This window comes from Nesoenas mayeri (assembly GCF_963082525.1).
Source record: "Nesoenas mayeri genome assembly, chromosome: 1".
NCBI lineage: Eukaryota > Metazoa > Chordata > Aves > Columbiformes > Columbidae > Nesoenas > Nesoenas mayeri.
Genome location: NC_137541.1, coordinates 126,270,850 through 126,287,265, shown reverse-complemented (window position 1 = coordinate 126,287,265; position 16,416 = coordinate 126,270,850). Strand labels below are relative to the sequence as shown.

Here is a 16,416-nt window from a genome sequence, read left to right as displayed (position 1 = left end):
TGTTTCAAATAGGCACCTGATGGGAATGTAAAAGCCCAAATCACAGGGAGCCAGGGAAGGTGTAATCCAAGTAACCATGCTTGCTGCATGCTTGCAAATTGAGTGTTACTTAGGAATGACATAGTGGAGTAGGCAAATCTTAGAGGAGGATGTAGGAAGGCAAGAATAAACCATATCTGAGGAAAGGGAGTGGGGAAACAAAACAGAGAAAATCTTGGGGAGTCTTTTCATATTGAAGTTACATTTACTATGACAGCAAAAGCATCAGCAATGAGGCACATTTCCCAACCCCCTCATTCCCTCACCTGGTGTGTTTATGGTTGCCAGGAGGACTGAGGGCCTGGAGAGCTGCATTATTTCAGCAGCTTCTCCTACTTGCACTGCTCAAAGGACTCAAGCCTGGAAGACTGTCTCACAGACCCTAAGCACCACCTTACCCTGGCAGTCTTGCCCATCCGAAATGGGTAGTGGCTGACTGGCAGGACTTGCATGGTGAGATGTCCCTGGGCAGTAGCTCCCAGAAGCTCCACATGTTCCCAGGGCCATGGTCACACTGGGGGAGAGGAGTCCAAGCATGGTGGCCACCCAGGAGGAAATCCTGTCATCCTCATCCTTTAGGAGAAAACCAGATGAGGACAACAGACGTCAGGTGTCTTCCCAGTATGGACTCAGGACGACGTTCCCACCCTCAGCCCACAGCCCATGGTCACACTGTCCAAACATAAACAGGGAAGTGGATGGAGAAGCCATCTTCATGGTGCCACTCAAACAGTACCAGGAAAGACAGAAATAGAGGCACTAAACCTTAAAAGGGAGATCACGTGTGTACAAGCTGATGTGGGCAGTGACACATGAACAGAAGACAGATAGAAGGACAGCACAGTACATTCTAGAAGTGGTGGCAAGTGAGGGAGGCAGGGCTTGCTAGGGTCGTTCAGCTTCTGAAAGCGCCAGACTGTACGTGCAGTCGAATTGTTTAGCCCTGGAGGCTGGATTATAGATACTTTGAAATAAACACCTTGAACTTGGGTCGTAACAGGGATGTGAGACGCCTCAGGACCAAGTGCTTTGATCAGCAGATCCACACTTATTGCACGGCATTAATTGCTAAGGTAGGCTGAGCCAGATGTCACACCAGCTTTTTCTCCATCAAAGGCAGCAGCAGCGTGAAGTTTCCTACGCATCTCAGCACTCATTTCCTGCAGAACAGCTTTTATATTTCATGGTTCCCCTGCTCTCTTTTTCCAGTTGCTTGAACAGCTCTGTCTAATTCAGTCCCGCAAGAACTTGCATTTCTTTTGCAATAACAAGACCTGTGCCCTCCTCACTTTCATGAAGTCCTGAGCCAAACGCCCCCAAGCTGGAAGCGACACAAAATGGAAAGCATTACATGTTTACATAGGCAATAACTTGCCTGCTTTTAAACTAATTAAGACCATTGCTCACAGATAAGAAAAGGCTAATAGTGCTTGTTGAGGTCTAATAATTTATTGTTGAAGAAGCACCGATTTTGGACAAGAGTTTCATTCAGCTAAATGCCATCAAAACAGATTAAAAAAAGAAACTTCCAAGGAGTTTACAGCTTACGCAGGCTGCAGCCAGGTGGGAGGAAAATCATCAGAGCTGACTTACAAACAAATCCACGGTTTTGTGTTAATGGAGCCAGAGTTTGTTCTTGAGTTGCGTAACATTCTGCAGTGCTATAAAACTGAAGGAAACATTATGCAGTAGCAAAATGTTGAGGACTTTAGTGTGTACATTAACGAAGTAGTTTAGTGAAAAGCATATGGAGCCATTTAAGATGCCATTCAGCTAACACTGTCTTGCCTACACTGTGCATATATTTAGTGTTTATTGTAATTATAGGTTCACAGAGCTGCATCTACAAGTGTGTGTTCTTAATGTAGTTAGTTGACTGTGTGATAGAGGCCTATTTTTATCCTTGCCTTCGACTTACAACATTTCCTGAGTTGTGTATTTAAATTTGAACTTTTAAATATAAAAGTCTGTTTTAAGGAGAATCTTGTGTATTTTATAAAGCTACAGAGCTGTGGACCTCGAAGAGCTCCTTATTGTTTCAAAATAGAAATAATAGTAACACTTTTGGTCTTCCTTCCCAGCCAGCAAGAGAAATTGTTTGATTAGATATTAGCTGTGTTTATGTTTTTGCATACTGACAAGCTAAGAGATTTTACTGGGGAAAAAAGAATCTTCATGCTCACTTGCGAGTCTCAGCCTCCGACTCTTGATGTCTTGCCTACATACAGGAAATGTTTCATACATTGCATTTGGAAAACATATGTGTTTTAGGTGTGCTAACTTGGTAAGAATTCTGATACAAAATTGCTTGCTTTCACAAGCTTGCTATGGAAGTGTTTGGGTTTTATTTTGTTTTGTTTTTTTTAGGGGCAATTTTATAATCACAAAAGGGCACGATGTTTTGCCCTGTGTCAGGAGCATTAGGGATTTCATCTGGGCTGATGATGGACTGGACTAATCTCACAAGTATCTCGCCTTGTGCTTTGACCACAGCATCACAAGCAGGCTGCGGTCCACGTGACTGCAGCTGAGGGCTTGGAAGCGAGATGTGAGTGTATCTTCAAGGTCCTGAAATCGGGAGGCAGATAAGAGCGCATTATGTATTCAAGGCTGAGGATCTTGCACTGCTAAGCACATGTTTTGAATGCATAGTACTGCTAATGCTGCAGAACATCCCTTCTTTCAGCTACACTTGTTAGAGTTCTCACATATGGCTACCAAAGCCACATGCCAAGGCTCATGGTTTTAGGCAGGTCAACAGAAACCTGATGTACATAAAAGCTGTGCTGTTTGGTTGTTGTTGTTGTTGTTGGTTTTAATCCGTTTGGTTCCCAAGCCTCAGATGAAGTCTTACAGTCAGGATAATGATTGGAAAGCCCCCGAGAGCAAACTAGGAAGAAAAACTGAAGATATGGGTGTTTATTCCATGTCGTCAGGGCTTCACAGCTCTGTCTCTGCTTCCCCTTAAAGTAGGACAATCAGTCTTCCCCAGAAAGTAGGTTTGTATGTCTCCTCCTTCCAGAAACTGTGCAAGGTTAAATCTTCTGCTCATAAAATACACGAGGCTTTTGACCTTTGTTTATTTTAAATTAGGCTGGCTTTTAACACCGAACTCCACATCTTCCAGCCCACAGCTGCATTCCACCATTCCACTTGGTTTATCGCCAAAGTGGGCGATACTCAATCAATCCTGCACGCAGAAGCCAGGTGCTTAGCTACCATCCTCTGTCAGCTTTTCTACTTTATGAACCTGTCAAACTGTTTTTATTCATACCTAATACAATCTTTCCACAATAAGGAGCTTGCATGGCTAGAGACAGGCAGGAGGCTGCTGCTGATACCTGGGAACTGTGATAAACTGCTGGGCAGCTTTTGGGGTTGCAGCAGCTATGGGAGTGTTGCTCTTGAAGTTTCAGGAACTTTGTTCATCCTCTGTGCTTTACGTGCATGTCACGGTGTGCATTTATTGCCTTTCTTTCAGGAATGTGCCTGTGTGGAGGGAGTCGTAAAAACTGATCACTTAGTCGGTGTGTAAAACCGGGTGATTGATTAACAGTTTGTCCACAAGTAGCAAGAGCAGCATCGGTGTCTCACCGGACAAATAACCCCACACCAGGAATCTTGACTGTCTGGGAATTGCTGTTCAAAGCAATTGCATTTTTCTATAACGGGGATTGCATAGGATTATGGTATTATAAATGGGATTTGCTCTAAAGGCCAGTGGTCCTCTGTATCTTATGGATTACTGCAGCTTCTCCTAAAAGGAATTTTGATAATGCTCCTTTAATGAGACTGCGCTAAATTGAATTACGTCCTGCCTTCCCTCAAAGTGGGATCTTTTTCTGCGATATTGCAACTGTGCACAGACAAGAGTCTTATGTATTCCTTTCTGGGGGTCTGTGTGACCTGTATAACAAGACCTACTCAGACATACATGACCCTAAGCCTAAATACCCATCACCCAATATTCTGGCTCAAACAGTCCATTTTTAAAACCAGAGATGGTTAATCCTCTGGGGACATTCTACAAGTTCTTTATAAAACACTGGTACTCCAGGGCCTTCAAATAACACCAAATGTTTCCAGGGCTCTGAGCCCTGGAGTCCCTTGCTATTGCAGGGATGGGAGAACAAAGGGAAAGAACACCTGGATAGTGACAGGTAATGGGAAGCTCAGCAGTTTTTCCTGCTCCTGGTTCAGAATAGCAAGTGACTCTTCATTGCCCTGCACCCTTACATGTGGCTTGTGAAACTACCTGCCCTGTCTGTACCCTCGCTGGATGAAGGTACCTCCCGTGGCCCAGGCCAGCAGGTGAACTGTCCAAACAGGTGAGGTTGTGTATGTCATGGATGGGGAAGGACGAGTCAGTGCAGCAGGGTTAGGAACTGCAGTCTTCTCTTAGTTGAGGTCTGGAGCGACTCCTCCCCTCACCAGAGCTGTGCAGCCCCACAGCAGCCACGCTTCGTCTCGCTGTGGAGACAGAAGCTGCAGGTGACGCTGGAGAGCAGGCTGCTGGGGCTTGCAGACAAACCGGGTTAAGAAGAGGCTGTCCCTGGATATATCTTGCTGTCTTTCTTCCACTCCTAGCTCTCTTTCCTCAGTCCTGCTTTATCTAACCTGTTTGCTGTATAGAAACAGTAATTTCTTTTTTATGCAACATGCACCTCCAGTTTTACTCCATAACCCAACTTATAGCTCCATCAACTGACCTCCTAGCTCCATCTGAGGGGTCCTTGCTGTGAGCTGGGTAGAGGGGCCACCTTGAAGATCACCGGGTCCACTGTGGTCTCGCCTCGCTGATCTAGTGACCCCTGTGCATGGGTTACTGTGCTCTCCCTGTGCTGCAGCCATGACCCCAGGGGGCCAGGGCCTGAATCATAGAACACCAGGATGAACGGGACCACAAGGATCATCTGGTCCAAGCTTTCTTGGAAAAAGCAGTCTAGACAAGGTGGCCCAGCACCCTGTCCAGCTGAATCTTAAAAGCGTCCAATGTTGGGGAATCCACCGCTTCCCTGGGGAGACCGTTCTCATTGAGAAAAAATTGCTCTCTCGTGTCCAATCAGGAACTCCTCAGGAGTAACTTGTACCCATTACCCCTCATCTTTCCCTGCAATTCCTTGTAAAAAGGGAGTCTTCATCTTCTTTACAGCCACCTTTAAGTACTGGGCCATGGCGATAAGGCCTCCCCTAAGCCTTTTTTCCCCATGGCTAGGAAGCTCTCAGCTGGCAATGAGCAGACGGTGCTGGGCTGGGGTTTATGCACCACAGCTCACCAAAGGCTTCACCTGCTTCCTGCAGATTTGGGGGAAAAAATTGCTGTCATGCCGCAGCACCGGGCTGGATGGTTTTGCAGCCTGGGAGGCCAGTCATGCCCAGCGCTCTCCTCTGCACGGGGGCAGCCGGTGGGCGCAAAAACATACCACTGGAACAGGGCTCCTCCAGGAATGTGGTTATTTACACTGAAACGCTCTCATACAAACTGAAAGAAGAAAAAAAAAATAGGAGCTGACGTCTCAGAGGGGCAGATGTGCCAAAGTCGGTGCCCCGCGCTCCCACCCTGTCTCGCTGCTTCTGACTGCATGTGCCATGATCCTCGCAGGAAAACCCCTTCCCAACCCTCTCTCAGCGTGAACACCCTTGTTTTCCATGTAAGTGGCTTTCAGAAATCTCTGTTCTCTGCTTCCAAAGAAAACTCTTGCCCAAGTGGTTTTTTCTTAATTTATTTATGTAACACAGTGTAGAAAGCTATCAATTCATAAGCAATGGTTCTGTACAATCATCCTGCAGAGGATCCCTGTTAATTTTCGACCAGCAGGCACTTTTCCCCCCAAGAAGTGCTCACAATTAACAGGGATTCTTTTAATATTTTTTTTTAAGATCAAAAAGATACATGGAAAAGAAAATAAAGTTTACCTTTCAATGCCTAAAGTGTGCACATAAAACAGGCACAAAGAAACGAATGTGTATTCCCATGATTTCTACATCACTAATACAGCAGGAGCAACAATCTGTACAATAAAATGCAGCTGCAGAGGAAAAGAATTTCAGTAACTCATCTGGAATACTTTTTAAAAAATGTTGTTTTACTTTAAAATGCATAGTGATCAGAAAAAAATGCTCAGCAAAGAGAAGCAGCTAAACCCCACAGACACGGAAAGCATCCCCCATCAATTCTTAAAGCATATTTCAATTAGGACTTAATTTTTGTCACAAATCACAAGAATAATATACAACTGGCTAAGGAGCTACATGATAAATAATTGGGAAAGAGAATCTACCCATGCACTAGTTAAATACAGCTAACCTCTTTACAATACACAAAAAACATTCATTAATAATGTAGTGTAAAGACGGAAATGTAAAGAGAAAGAGAGAGAAAATACATTACTGATTTTATTAATTCAAGTTCAGGCATCTACTTGTGTTACAGCACAGCTGTCAAAAGGCGAGAATGAGTAAATAATAAAACAGAGTGTTTTTCTTTCTTTCCGCATTACTCTATAACTGAACACCGATGGGCAGTGAAGCAATCGTTCTGCTGTCCCACTCATGAGGCTGCTGTGGTGTCCTAGTTCTGCATCTGTTCGAAGAACTTGTAGGTGGGGTTTTCATAGCCATTCTGCTGCATCTTGGAAAGGTGGCGCTCCTCTGGTGTCACTGCAGCGTCCACCTGTCAGGAGAAGAAACAACCAGGGTCAGAGTCTGGCTTAATTCACAGCACACCCCATGTTTCCCCACTTTAGGGCCACCCAACATACCGTGTACCCCCTCCCGTTCATTCAGGCAGAAAGTGTCCTCTGAAACACACACAAGACGAGGTTTGTTTGAAAGCTTCTTCCCTGGCTCCCTCCCCCCCTTTTTTTTTAATGAAGAGGAAGAAGTAAGTTAGGTCCCAATCTCAGTCCAAATCTCATAATAAAGTCTAAAAGAAAGGTGGCTGGGAAGCGATAGGGACACTTCTCCACTAAACAGTGTTAAACCTCGTACCTGGAGGCCCTAACACTGTCTGAAGAGGCAACTGTCTCTGAGAACTCTTCTCTCCATCTACACAGGACTGCGGTGGCATCATAAACAAAATAAACAGGCAGAACTGCACCCAGCAATGAATGAGAAGCCAGCAAACAGCTTTAAAGAGCAACTTCCAAGAGACGGCCCTTACAGCTGCAACAGTCACAGTTCACTTTCTAGACAGAGTAATATGCAGAAGAAGGTAAAGCAACAGGAACAATTCTCCAAGTCTTATAAAAGAAACCTTGGGGTATATTTTGCACCTCCCCACTAGTCTCCCATTATTAGGTTTTTCCTCCTAGGATGTATATTGGTATCTGTACTTGGAATCAACTGAGTCTCAAAAGAAAAGAAAAATCTCACTAAAAAGCTGAAGGAAGTGGCTGGAGGCTGCCTTCTGCCTATACTGTGCTCTCAGCTCTGTTGCAGATACTGTGGTCTCAAGACCAAGAAAAATTAATTGGAAAAAATAAAATGAGGGTAGCAAGGAAATGTCAGAGTAGCCAGCTCCAAGGTGAGAAAAAAAATCCTGTTGCCTTCACAGAAATGGAACTGGCTCCAAGGTCGAGTTTCATTCAATTTAGTGACAAAAAACCTGTCGTGTCGGCACTGGTTTAAGTATTTCTACTTAACAAAAATTGACCTTTCTTGATTACCTGGAAGACAGGCATAAAGACAGCTCAGTCAAGACTTCTCTACTGAATACCTGCAGCTCCACAAATTATTTTCTTCCTTCACTGAACAATTACAGAAATAAAAGACCCCATCAAATTAAGAGCGGGTGAGAGCAGTCTCTTAATGTTAGTTAGGTATTTTACCTCTGCTGTATGAGCTCAATAGCTGTTGTGTATTCAAAACATACTGTATCTTGGCTATCTTACTAGCTACCTATGAAAACAGAATTAAGAAAGCCTGCTTGTCAGCTATTTCATTAGCTGTCTGTTCTCTCTAGAGTCTGATAGCTCTTCAGAAAGGAGGTAAAACGTTAATTTCATATCATCGAAAATTTAAAATCAGGAAGGTGCCTAAAACTCTACATTAAAGTACTAGTTATGAACATTTTCCTGTGGATTCTGATAAGTAGTGACCTTTAGGAAAAACATCCATTTATTTTTAGTATAAAAATAAGCAATAATGGAAAAGTGTATTCTCTCAAGAAGCCTTCTACAGCAAGCTAACTTACTCTAACATTTTAATAAAAAAATACAAAGGAGAAGTAGTTATGTCATATACTCATTTCAAATCTACTCTACAATACTGGTAATAACCCAGCCTAGCAATGACAGACTATGACCGTTGGTAAGTTGTCACCTGTTACCCTGGAGAAAGACTAAAGGCATGTTCTTCCACACCAGGGACAAACGCAGGCCGCTCAGCTGATTTTGGCAGCTGTTCATTTGTTTTGGTGGGTTTTACCACAGGACCACCAAAAAAATGGGTCCTCTCTGTCCATCTTCTGTCTTGATGTTCTTTTACTTGTTACTTAAGAGAAGAAAGAGTTCTGTGTGTGGGACATGCACGGGACTGCTCAGATGAACTGCTAACCCCAAATGGGACCCATTTTCCTATTTGCGCGTTCTACAACTCCCTGCCTATGTTCCAGTTCTCAAACTGCATTTTCAATCAATCCTGTATCTTACATCAAATCTCTTTTTCTTACGCAATAATTGCACATTTTTGTGAAACACCCAAGGGCCACATACTGCTTTTGCTCACAAGCTGTTGTGAGACCCTCCATAGCTGGGAGGCCTGAGCACTCCAGCAAGCCCTTGACTCCTGCCAGCAGGGTGTGGGATGCCATGCAGAAAGGGTCACTGGGCTCAGCTGACACCGTGCTCCCCACATTTCTGATTCTGCAACATAACTTGGCCTTTTTTTGCTGTCAAAATACTGACATTCAAAGGCTGGTTTTCTTTCTTTTTTTTTTTGTGTGTGTGTGTGTGTGTGTGTTCGGTTTTGTTTATTAAGTTGGATTTGTATGGAGTAATTCTCTTATGCAACAAACCCAAAATACATCTATTTCTTCACCTCCTGTGACATGCTTTCAGGCAGTGAGACCCTGTTTAGAGATGGTGCTCTCTTGCTTTAAGCTGCTCTTTCTAGGTTTCGCTTGTTTTAGAAATTAGGAGGGGAAATAAAAAATAGTTTTTCTTCCCCTGCCCTCCTTCCTCTCCAGAACTGACAAAAAAAGGTTCCTTTTCTACTGCAGGATGCCAGCTTCCCCTGGCCAGCCCACATGAGCAGAGAGCGCTCAGCTTGGCTGTCAACAATCATTTTCATCCCTCAAGATCAGGACAACTCCTGGGAATTTCATAACCTGTTCCCTCTCTTCAACCTCTGCCCCCAAATCCTGACAACGTTTCTGCACAACAGTGTGCTGAGCAGTCAGCGTACAACTGTGCACTCGCATTTCAAAGACTCATCCGTGCCTGCTGCTCGAGTCCCTCACTGCAGTGAGGGCAGTGGCGAGGCTGGGTGAGAGGCAGCGAGAGCCAGGTGGTGCCCGCCAGCAGGCTGGTGCCGGCTGCTGGGCCTGTCCTTCCTCCAGGGGCTGCCGACTTCTCCCTCCACAAGGACACACCTTCTATACCCATATGCAGTGAATCATAGAATGTCCTGAGTTGGAAGGGACCCACAAGGATCATCGAGTCCAACTCCTGTCCCTGCACATGACAACCCCACAGTTCACACCGTGTGTCTGAGGGTGTTGTCCACTCTCTTCTTGAACACTGTCAGGCTTGGGGCCGTGACACCTCCCTGAGGAGCCTGTTCCAGTGCTTCACCACCCTCTGGGGGAAGAACCTTTTCCTCATGTCCAACCTAAACCTCCCCAGCACATCTTCCTGACATTCCCTCAGTTCTGTCATTGGAGAGAAGAGCTCAGCACCTGCCCCTCCTCCTCCCCTTGTGAGGAAGCTGTAGCCACCATGAGGTCTCCCCTCAGTCTCCTCTTCTCCAGGCTGAACAAACCAAGTGACTTGAGATGATCCTCATACGGCTTCCCCTCCAAACCCTTCACCAACTTTGTAGCCCTCTTCTGGACACTCTCCAGTAGCTTTATATCTTTTTTATCCTATGACACTCTGAACTGCACACAGTGCTCCAGGTGAGGCCGCACCAGTGCAGAGCAGAGCGGGACAGTCACCTCCCTGGCCCGGCTGGCCATGCTGTGCTGGATGCACCCAGGACACGGGTGGCCCTCAGCTTCTGTCAATTCTGTCAATTCCTTGCTTGCTGTCAATGTATGTCATCAGTATAGCAACAGTAGGGCCTAATAAACACATTCCATATAGATTTTGTACAAACATGTAAAAGGCCTAATCCCTGCCCTTAGGGACATGCAAATTTAACAGCATTAACTATCTGCATTGTGACAATGCCACCACCTGCCAGCTGCTGCTGCTAAAGTTGTTGCTAACATGGCTGCGAATGGAAGAGAAGAACAAAGTAAGGAAATGGCAGGTGTTCCCGTAACATTTTCAGCAGTTACAGAAAAATAGGAATACAAAGCAAGCGCAGAGGACAAGCCACCCTTCCTTTCGTCCTGGAAGGGGCTGTTGTGGCAGCAAGTCAGCCCTGGTTCTTGTGCACAGTAACAACACACTACAGGTGCTTCTACAAATGAAGAAGTGAAATCCTCGAAGTTTACAACTAAACCACTCACAGCTCTAAAAAAACTTCTTTGAGCATGAAATTAAAGCACAGTATAAAGCTCTGGGGATGAGGGTTCAGTGGTCTCTGTGTACCATACATGCCTGGGAGCATCTTCCTTTCTAGGAGGCTCCCCCCACTAGGCTGGGATGCAAAGGAGGCGTATGGAAGAACCTGTGCTGTACGCCTTCATATTTAAGCTCCAAACAACATGGTATTGAACTCTGTCACCCGTTTTAGCTTAAGCCTCCCACTCAGCACTTCTTATTGAGGACTAGAAGATGTGATAAGCACACAGCATAACCTGCTTCCAGGAAAGAAACAGAGTAAGACAACATTAAAAGAAAATTAAAGAAAAGTGCAAGGCAGAAGAGACTAGAGAATTTACAAGAAACTAGAGAAACTTGGAAAAAAATCAGGCAGGAGAAAGATTATGAAAAAATATGATGAAGGACAGTAAAATCAGACTGAATTTTTTTATGCCCCTGGACAATATTCCATATGGAAAAGCCCCACTTTGATAAAATTAGTTTATAATGGAAGTCCAATAGCCTCTGAAATATGGTCTTTATAGATGCAAGGGACTTATTGAGGCTTCTACTTGCAGTCTGAGTAGTTTGGTTTTTTTTTTAAATTTCCCCTTCAGCTTTTAAAATGACTAGTGCTGGTACACTAGCACCTCTCTTTCCTGCAGCCCTCTGCTGTGGGGTAATCCATCTCACTGCCACCTTATGTGCACTATCACTCATTCAAAAGGTCTTCTACTCATTTTTACCCATTTCAGCTCTGCCAAACTGTTCCTCTCATTCCTTACAACCCCTTCCCTGGATATTGCTCTGTCAAATGACATGCCTTGAACCTTATTATCTCCTTGTCAGTAAATCCCTAAAGCCCTTTACCATTTTAAGAAGCTTTTTGCACCCATTATGGAGGTGGCAGAGGTTGAACACAGCATGTAAGGTGTAGGGACTCTGGCACGGAAGCAGCCTAGACACTTTTCTATGATGAGATGTCTCTTGAAAGAACAGCTTGGTCAGGCAGATAACCTCTTTTGAAGCTATTTGTCCATCTACCCCCTGCTGCTCCACCCTACGGACCTTTCACACAGAAAATCCTAATGCGGAGTCCGGAAGATGGTAATGCTGCAGAAGAAATCATGTGCTGCCTCTACATCTATGGGGCAGATCAAAAGCAGCCCTCAAAGATGGGCTGAACACAACGTTGTTGTTTACACGATGGTAAATGGATGCTGCCTAATATACATCTGCAGATTGGACTTTGACAGATGGACTTTGGAGTCCATCAGTGCAGCAATTTTAATGGTTTCTCTGCTACTGCTGTGAACCCCCTGTTGTCACCTCTCCCCACATGTTCCGGCTGAAGCAAATGAGCTTCAAAGAGCGGATCCTGAAAGAGGAGGGGTTGAGACAGTCAGTTGTAGTCTGGAGCACAGGAGAGGTGAGTACTCCTCTTTTGCCACCTGCTTTCATGGAGGAAGCAACCTCCTGCAGGCAGCTGGGGTGGCTGCACTAGCCAAAACCACCTTCAAAATACATAATTTTCATCCATGCTGTCACTTACTTAACTGTGGCAGTCCTTCTCCTGGAAAGGCTGAACCACTTTGAAACGTTTATATTCTCAGACTTGGAAGAAAATTATTACGACACTTCTAAACAGGACAAGTATAGCTCCTCAGAGCTTCAAAAAAAGGCTAATAGGATTTTTAATAATGTCTTCTGTTAAAGAAATACTGAAATGAGAAAGAGTACTATAGTCAGAGTTGACTTTTTGGAAGATAATAATACAGGTGGAACAGGACCTGTTTTGTAATCTTGCACTCATTACCACAGAGTTAAAATTTTCACAGTAACTTCAGACATGCAATAAAAAGGTTGCAAAATCTGTTAAAACACACTTGCCCAACCTAGAGCTGATGGATGGTTATTTTCACATCAAGTGGTTTTGCTCTTGTGTGCTTTTTGTGCACAGCACATTAAAGGTACGCTGTTGCTAAATAAATTAATCCTCTTTAGAATGGAACAGCTTAACTTTGAAGACATGTTAATATTAAACATCTATTGTATATGGATCTCTGGGTGGATTTTTTTTTCCCCCCAAAATAAGGGCTACAAAATTTTCACTAATCCAGGACAAAAATAGATGTGATGCCTTTCTTGCAGGCAGGAAGCTCAGATAGCAAGGCTATGCAGTCTGCCAAGACCACAGAGCAAGTCTCACAGAATAAGGAATCCTGCCTGCCAATGCCAGACACAATGCAGCACCGTCTACACTGTGGTACTATAAATCAACTAATATTCTTGGTAGAGCCACATTTATGCTTTTATCTGTAAAGATTTTTATTCTCTAAGTGATGCTGTCATTTTGACATGAATTACTTGTTCAGCTTGTGGATGTTACTCCTAGTCCAATGTTTCCAAGCTCACTGTCACTGAAGAGAGCTCAGAGGAATCCAAGATTACCTTTGCCACACCACTCTTTCAGGTGAAGCCCACCTGAAATTTGAAGGTCAGACCACAATAATGGTACGTTCACATCGAATGTCTGAGTCAGGGCCCTGGCCTGGCAAGGCTTCTGGCCTATTCTGCTGTCGCTAAATTCAGCCAAAGGAGGCTCTCAGGTTGCATAACTGCTGGCAGCGGCTATTGACTAGGCTATTGACTAAAGCCTATTTTAATTCTCCAAGAGATGGACTGGAAGCTTCCATATGGAAAGTTAAATTTGAGATTCTTGCTTGCTATTTTCTGCCTCTCGGTCCAAATTCTGCATGGCTTGCTGTCTGCTCAAATCTCACCCCAAATGTTTGGTGCTCTTCTGACCATGTCTCTTTGGAGGGTTTCAAATCACATGGACAATCACAGCACAGAGGGACGGAGAAGCACAAGTTTAAGGCCAAGGCTCACTCAAATATTTTTAAGACCCTTCATTGCCCCAGACAGTGGAATACATGCATCAGGAAGCATGTATGTCTCCAGCAAGACCAAAGCAAGGCTTGTTTGACTCAAGGTGAAAACAACCTAACTGTGGACTTGAACAAAACAGAGTTTCAATCAAAATTCTAAAATGCCAGTTTTGGAAGGCAAAATCATATACATGTTTCCAGTGCTGGCTAATCTAAGTACTGTCTGCAAACCAGACACTCACATAGGAGACCAGATATCAATACTCAAGTTGCCATGATCAGGTTTTTCTACTTAGAGAGATCCTTTCTTAAATCCAAGCAATACATGAAGTATTTTACGTTACTGTAAACTGACCACAAATTTATTTGGTAGACTGGGAAGAGACACAGGTTTTGATCTTGAAAATCCCATATGAGAGTATTATATATTATATTTGTTTCTTTTATTTGTTTCTCCAATCTATACGTTTCAGATTAGCCATAAATCAAAAGCAAATGGCAAAAAAACCACCTTGTTTAGAGAACAAAAAGTAATGAAGTATCTGTGTAGAAAAAATCCTTGTGACCAGCACAATCCACAGAAGACCTGCCTCAAATGTTTATTTGCAAACTAAAGAAAAAAATCCATGTGTGTGCATTCCCAACAAAAGTAAATCCAGATTTTTCCTCTTGTGCAGTGTCTGCTCATTGGCTCCTGTTACATTTCCTATAAAATGAACTTTCACATTGTGAGGCGACTGATCTGGTATAGTTCCAGGAGATATTTTTGTGGTTGTACAACCAACTTAACATGGTTTATATTGCGTCTGGATTTACAAAATAAGGCAATTTGATTCCACTCTACCAGGTGCCACCACTCCAACTCTAAACACAGGGCTAGGCAAAAGCATGGTTTCTTCATTTGTAAATATGTTTACTGAGCAGCATGTTGACTGTGTTGCATGTGTGACACCAGTTGTGCTTGGCAGTCTCTTCTTACCTCCACAACCCCATGATGGATAGATGTGTACTGCTTCTTCTTCAGCATCACCAAAGTAATGACAATCACTGTTGCTATGACAACACCTCCCACCATTAGTCCAATGATGGCACCTTTATTTGAACCCACATCTTCAGCAAAGAACACCTGCAAAAGAAAAATAAAGGAAGGTGGCTAATAAAAAGCTCACTATTTGGTTAATGTGTCCAGCTGCCACAGCAATATAAAGTCTATTGGCGTATCAGTAATTAAACAGCATTGTATGTCATCCTAATTATTCAAAACTGGATTGCTGTAGCACAAAGCTCTCATAGTTGGAGAAGAGCAATTTGGGAAATCTGTATTGCCTGTGGTGTAGCAGTGCTGTGACTAAGGGGAAGACTCATCTCCACGTTTCTGCTTCACATGGGTCTTAGATAGTAGCTGTTTTTTTTTTTTCTTCCTTCAGTAAGTGAGTCAAGCTAATTGCAAAATGACTGATGAGCCTATAGAAGAACAACCAGGGAGCATGCACGTTTCTTTATTTTTAGAATGCTAATCACGAAAATGTTCATAAATCTATATGTGTGGCTTGTTTGGACTAAGATGCATTTATTCGATAAGGGAGTAGTGAAGACCTGTGGGACAAAAGTGAAACTTGCACGCAACCAGCTGGGAGAAACTTCTCCCACCAAAGAGACAAGAGTCCAACAACAACAAGCATGATGATTTAAGTGACCACCAAGGGATGCTTCAAGATTTTGCAGGGAAAAGGGAGAATGAGCTATACCTGGATGATGACAATACTCACGTGAGACCTAGTGGAGGAAACACTTGTGTGAAAAACAGAGAAGATCCACTTAAATTATTTGTACTGATAAGGCAAAACAGTGGACAGCAAGATGCTTTACTATGCATTCAACAAGATGGGCTTTTACAACAGGAGCAGGTATGAAAAGTGGGTGATTGTTTTCACTGTCCTGTTTTGTATTCAAAGAGTATGCTGGATTATTTTACATCTATGCAAATTTCACAAACCTTTTGTCTGCTTGTCAATAGTGGGCCTTTATTATTATTATTTTTAACCAAAATGGGCAAAAAGGATTAGAGAATAAATTACATTCACCGAATTGTAAGACTACCTCACTCTGAAAGATTAAATAGTTTGACAAGTATTTAACAAAAATGCAGAGGGAAGCAGGAAACCAGCTGAGAATTATAATGAGCTGTATAACATTTGCACTCTTCAGAAACACAGTCTTCCTCAGAGAGGTATTAAAGCATGCAGTATAAATATTTATGTTGTTCCTAGTCATAAGCAAGAAATGTGCTTAAACAAAGTTAAGAATTCACTAGAAAGTACACACAATGGGCAGAGTTGGCATAAGCTGATGTGAAGTAATAATTTCTTCTGTCAATTTTACCTGCCCAGGAATGAAATTGTGTTACCATGCTATTTTGGAGCACTGTGAAATGACCCAGCTAATATACATATGCAACAGAGGAAAGCCTTAAGCACTCCGAGCCATGAAAATCAACTTAATGTACAGTAAAAACGTGAACACCCATAAAGGAGAAAATAACTGCAATTTCAGCTCTATTCCGAAGTTTGCATGTAAAATACAATGAGCAGCTGAATTCAAAGCAATATCCTAAGGAGACTGTTTCAGTAAATCCCTCCAGAGCACAGGAGAAGGAAAACACAGATGAAAGCACTTTCTGCTGACTGCTTTTGAATTAAAGCTAAGGGAGAAGGGCATCAGCCTGGGACCTTCTCAGCAGCACCAGACTGCTTGCTCTGTCTCAACTGAAAGGATAACCTAGAGGACGGCTTCCT

The 16,416-nt window shown here is 43.4% G+C and overlaps 1 protein-coding gene across 5 annotated transcripts in view; it reads right to left on the bottom strand.

The window, feature by feature from the left end:
* Positions 1-6,610: 6,610 nt before the first annotated feature.
* Positions 6,611-16,416, bottom strand: part of APP (amyloid beta precursor protein) — a gene marked incomplete at both ends in the record, with an annotated part of 219,018 nt that continues 209,212 nt past the window's right edge. For all 5 annotated transcript variants that reach the window (XM_080345581.1, XM_080345582.1, XM_080345583.1 and 2 more), the window contains 2 exons: positions 6,611-6,712; positions 14,601-14,747. In XM_080345581.1, coding sequence (XP_080201707.1) covers positions 6,611-6,712; positions 14,601-14,747 — 249 coding nt within the window. The remainder of the gene's footprint in view (positions 6,713-14,600; positions 14,748-16,416) is intronic.